Genomic DNA, 6,000 nt, shown 5'->3' with positions numbered 1-6,000 from the left:
AGAAATGGACAGAGTAGGCTACTGTAACTGCTTGGAATGGGCTCAGTTATCTCCAATCTGCATGGTAGAGCATGTTAATACAATATAACTTATACAATTGGGGTGGTTTCGTGCCATGATATTCGCTATAGTCTGGGGTGGTTGTATTTGGTCTCCCTGCTCTTCTACTGAGACATTAGATCCTGTGTCTTGGTTGGACACACACAACCTCTGACACAATCCTGTTTCTGGTTTGACACAAATGTTGACCTGAAGGTCAAAATTAATGTCTCCCCAGAGCAAGCAGGCAGGATCTTATTTGCATCTCAGCAAAGAAACCTGAGTTCAACTTTATTTTATTCCTGACGGCTTTCCTGCAAAAATGATGACTTTGCATCAAGGGAGCTTTGTTTTGACCGGAGCAGTCTTTTGAATGTTGGAGAATTCAACCAAAGGCTCCAACACATCAGAGACATTATGGTGTCACTGTCCAGTGGTGGACAGTATAACTGTAGCCTAATAGGCCTACTTGAGTAAAGTATATAGGCTACTTAAGTAAACAATTTGAGTATCTGAAACCTATAAATGTTTTGATTCTCATGACTTTCACAGTTCACTCCACTACATTTCAAAGGCCATTATTGGACTTTTGACTCTGCTACATGGGAACTAACCTCGCCCACCAGGCTTTCTACATGGGAACAATTATATAGGCTACATTATTAATGTATAACCATGTACTTCACGCTAAGAATGCAATACATTGTGGGCTTGTAGATCTGCTAGTGCTAGTTTCACTTGGCTACTATATTATTGGATAACTTCTGGAAAATCATTGAATTTGGGGGTGAAATATAGTCTTTTTTAAATAGTATTGTTTATAGCCTACAGAAATACAGCATTAAAGAAAGAAAGAAAACGTATAGGCCTATAGTCTACTTTATAATTTGAATATTTGGGTGTTTTTTAAAAGCATGGAACTTTCACTTGTTGTATAATTGAGTAATATTTGACCTATAGGCCAGGGCATAGCAGTGGGCATGGTTTACTGGTGCCACTAAAACAATCTGCCATTCATTTTTCCCATAGAGATTTACAAAAATGTTTATATCAATTATTTAAAGCCTAGAATCAAGCCATCCATGATCCCGGTGAATCATGATGACCATAAAACCTTTAATTCTGTGAAAACAAATATTTGAATATTTTATTATATGATACTTTTCACATCAGAAACAAAGGTTTCATTGTCTGGTCATAATTCACCAGGATCCTGGATGGTGATTCTAGGCTTAAAATAATTGATATAATTATTTTTGTCTATGGTGAAAAATGAATTGCTGATTTTTTCGTGGCACCAGTTAAACCATGCCCACTGGCCACTGCTATGACTTTCAGGCCTTACTGCTACTCTGTCCACCTCTGATGCAGGGGCGTCTATTGGGTATGGCAGGGGTATGCAGCTGCCATACTCTGGGTCCAGGGGGGAAAATAAAAGTTACTTTTAAATATAAATCCATGAATGTCTCTTTGTCTATCTGTGCTGGTTATTATGTTGTTAAATTACAGTAAAATAACTAGAAATGCCAAATTTTACAAAATGGTCACTTGAACAAGGTATTATAATAATATTCTCCACAAGTATTCTCCCCATCTTGACAAAATGGTATATTCCCAGGTTCCGCAGGTCAGCTGCACAGGTGCAATTCATTACTGTTAATTGTGGCACATTTACTAACACATGCCAAGTTTAGCTGCACTTGAACAACTGTTCCAGGCTGCCATATCCAGCCCAAGAAACCGTAGAAACGGGGGATTAAAAATTAAATGTACTTCTTAAAATAAATGTATCATGCCTGTATGGCAACATGACACCAGTCATGTTGCCATACCTTAGCTTTTTTTCTGAACTGACGCCACTGCTCTCATGGTGTCTGCGGTTACTACTTGTTCCAGGGGGGCAGTGCAAGCTCGCAGTGACGCGCGTCCTCATGCATTTGGTACGCGCTGTACCTTTAAAAGGTTGAACTACACACTGGTCTAGGATTTTTGTTGGCGAATAGTTTTGCAGTCATCTGTCTACCTTGGCGCTGCAGTGACATGGCATAGAGGGAGAGAGGAGGACCACTGTGTCTGTCAGCATCCATCCTGCACCACCATGGACGCTTCTTTGCATCGGCGGGGGGTCCGCGGACTCCGTGCGGCCGTGGTGGACACGAACAAGATGTTGCCCTTTCTGGTTCTCCTGCTGAACGCGATGGTGTCCACCATGGACGCGCAGGACGACGGAATGGGGGAACTGGCGACCGAGAAAGAAGCGGAGGAAAGTCACCGCCAGGACAGCGTTAATTTACTGACATTCATTTTACTGCTGACCCTCACGATTCTCACGATATGGCTCTTCAAGCACAGACGGGTCCGTTTCCTACACGAGACGGGACTGGCGATGATCTATGGTGAGAAAGACTGTAGTGAGACGATCGAGGCTTATCATCACATCCCCCACTATCAGTATAGCACACTATGTAGCAGCACGGTATTATTATGCATGCGTGATTCATTCTTTCAAGTGGCTCTGAGTCTGCACAGAGGCGACGGGAACCTAAACCTAACAATTGCACTGCCATTTGTTTGTTAGTAAAGATGCTTTGACATGCCAGTAGTGTTTCATTTAATCACAATATAAATCCATTTAAATGGCTGGCACACTGACAATGTCAAACGTGCGATTTGGGAATGCACTGTTGCCTATGACAGACAGTTATGTGGCCAAATTGAATTCAGACTTAGAAAATACAAATTAAGTTTATCTATCTATCTATCTATCTATCTATCTATCTATCTATCTATCTAGCAAATACAAATTAAGTGTTATATCTATCTATCTATCTATCTATCTAGCAAATACAAATTAAGTGTTCTATCTATCTATCTATCTATCTATCTAGCAAATACAAATTAAGTGTTATATCTATCTATCTATCTATCTATCTATCTATCTAGCAAATACAAATTAAGTGTTATATCTATCTATCTAGCTATCTATCTATCTATCTAGCAAATACAAATTAAGTGTTCTATCTATCTATCTATCTATCTATCTATCTATCTATGCATGATTGTTTGCTATAAGACTGAGTGCCTGAGTCCACCCACACAAAGAACAGCAAATAGTACATTATCTCTTGTCTTATAGTCTTATTCTTTGGTTGGAGGCATAATTCTCTCTAGCAGTGTCAGGTCTAAAGAATAAAAATGCACCAGACCAGACCCAAGCTGTGCCCTGCCAACACCATAAAACATAACAACACACTGGGGGCCATTGCTATGATCTGTCATCTCATATCCACTCACCAGTGAGCACAGAAGAACCCAACTTATCTTTTGCTTCTCGCTTAAACAATCGTGTATATAAGGCGCTAAGAGTTACGCTATAGCCAAACAGATTCACCAACGCTACATCTGATTTCTCTATTACATATTTTCACATTTTATCAGTATCATCCCATTCCTCCCCATCGCTGTCACACTTAGTGACCTGGGAATTCTGATGGCAGGCTTGCTTTCCTTTTCCTTCCTGGAATGTCCCTATACAGGGTAAAACGGGACAGGTTTCAGGCAAAAGTTGTTTTTGGTATCCACAGAGGCTCATGCCATGCTCCTTAGTGCATGAAATGTTTCAGCTTTTATATCATTCACTTACTTTATTATTATTATTATTACACTTATTATAATGTAGTCCGTAATTATGAACACGTTTTCTTTTGCTGCCTTAATGTTGGCTGATCTTGTGATCATATCTTTTTTGTAGACTATATTCTCACATCATACACACTGACATCTATGTTACATTTGAAATCTCCAAATGTATTTGATGGTCGAAACCTTTTCAGAGATATTTGTCAACAGTACTGAGTTTGAGGTGAAAGAACTTTGAACCTGTGTTGGGGTCAGTCCCACTGTTTGCCTTGGTTTTGTGGAGCTGCGTCACTGCCTGCCTGGTGCGACGGTTCTGCCTGGCAAAGTGGAAACCACCTTGCCACAGGATTAATTTGGTGTGCGTAACACACACACTGCAGACACTCATCCCCAGTGTGTGTGTGTGTGCAGGGGTGTCGCACCACATTCTGGGCCCTGGGTACAAGGATTCACTGCGGGCCCCCCATGAATGTTCTTCATATAGGGGGAACTGGGAAAGCATTATTACGCATTATTTTGTGCTTTAACTATTGAAGAATAGCAGATCTACAAGCTCGGAGCTTGTAGATCTGCTATTTTTAAATATTTCAAATCCTTCTAAGGTTTTTTTTGAAAAACCTGTGTTTATGTTTTTATATGTATTTGGCCACGGACCCCCATCTAAAAATATTTAGTTCCAGGGACCCCCCTATTCATATATTCAAAGATTTGCACACAGCGTTTTCACGACTTTAATAAAATAGCAGATCTACAAGCTTGCAGCGTGGCACTCGGTGCCATGCTGTGAGCTTGCATATCTGCTATTTTTCAATAGCAGTATACAATAATTAAGGTCCCACCACCTTGGGCCCTATAGTAGTCTCTCGGTTACAGACTTCTGCATTGCTGCAAAAGTGAAAAGAGCGACAGAACTTTTCCTTGACGATGGCTAGCCAGATTGGGGCCCTAGTAACACAGTCCCCCCCCCCCCCCCCCCTTGTGACACCCCTGTGTGTGTGTGTGTGTGTGTGTGTGTGTGTGTGTGTGTGTGTGTGTGTGTGTGTGTGTGTGTGTGTGTGTGTGTGTGTGTGTGCGTGTGCGCTCTGCAGTTAACCTAGTGGTACTAACACTAACAGCGAATGCATTGCTGGCAGCTTTACCCCATCTCTCATGCTGATGACAACTGCCTTAGCAGAGGATTTATGTGCTGGAACGGCCCTGCATCATCTCTCTCCCTGTTGGCTACGGCTCCTGTTCAAGCTGCTTCTTCATTTCCCAAATTCTCTCTACCTTCCCCTAACATTCTCTGTGCTGGAGTGCCTGCTTGAACCTTGTTGACTTCCAACAGTGTGTGTGCAGAATGATAAGACGACTTTCACCCATGCCATGATGCCAGTGGCCGATGTTAATCTGTTGTTTATTAACCTATATCAAGGGTCTTCAACAGGGGGTCCGGGACCCCTAGGGGGTCCTCACAGTTACTACAGGGGGTCCTCCAAATCTTTGTGTGATAGAAGCTTTTTTTTCTCCTTTTTTATCCACAAGTTTCCGCGGGAGTTTACTGGAGACTATCAGGACCAAACTTCCGGGTTTAACAGCAGACATACAAGCTCACGTCGCGTCGCAGATGCAACCCGTTGTGAGCTTGTAAATCGGCGGCGGAAGATCGATGCAGACGTTTGCGCAATGCACTATGGGGCGTAGGAAACTCGTGGATATTAACCACTTGAACCCTAGCGTCCATATTCTGAGAACTTTAGCCAAAAATAGCAGATCTACAAGCTCACAACGCCTCGCGCTGCGAGGCGTTGTGTGCTTGTAGATCGGCTATTTTTGGCAAAGAGCTTTGGTGTAGAGGAGAAAAAGAGCAGACTAAGTACAAAGTGAAAGGCCAAATGTATTATGTATGGACGGTTCAAGTGGTAAAATATCTGAAAACACAAATTGACATGAAACCAAAATGCACTGATGATTGTGCCGTCAAACAATGAAACTATATGGAATCTATGGGTTGTGGGGGTCCCTGATTCATCTCTCTCTCGAAAACGTTGAAGACCCCTGACCTATATGATTGAGTTTGTGCTTATTAATAGATAGTATGATGAAGGAAAGCGGTATTTTTTTATAATTACTTTTTTGTTTGTTTCCCTGGCACAAGGGGGGAATGAATAACATAAAAAAACAATGGACAAAAAACCTTTTAGAAGCAGCTATTGGCCAAATGTATATTTTAACCATCGATATTGGTTGCATCCCTACTGGAATCTCTTGTTTTGGACGGCAAACCCATGTGGAAAACACTGCCACACTCAGTTGAATTTAGTGTAATTTGTGACATTCTCC

At 41.6% G+C, this 6,000-nt stretch overlaps 1 protein-coding gene across 1 annotated transcript in view; it reads left to right on the top strand.

Moving 5' to 3' along the window:
* The first annotated feature begins 2,068 nt into the window (after positions 1–2,068).
* Positions 2,069–6,000, top strand: part of slc9a7 (solute carrier family 9 member 7) — a 71,475-nt gene continuing 67,543 nt past the window's right edge. The window contains exon 1 of the mRNA XM_080733812.1: positions 2,069–2,435. Within this exon, the coding sequence (XP_080589938.1) occupies positions 2,138–2,435 (298 nt within the window). The 5' untranslated portion in view covers positions 2,069–2,137. The remainder of the gene's footprint in view (positions 2,436–6,000) is intronic.

This window comes from Nannobrachium achirus (genome assembly GCF_963921795.1).
Source record: "Nannobrachium achirus genome assembly, chromosome: 1".
Classification (NCBI taxonomy): Eukaryota; Metazoa; Chordata; class Actinopteri; order Myctophiformes; family Myctophidae; genus Nannobrachium; species Nannobrachium achirus.
The sequence above is the reverse complement of the archived record's forward strand: the minus strand, read 5'-3'. Positions and strand labels throughout refer to the sequence as shown.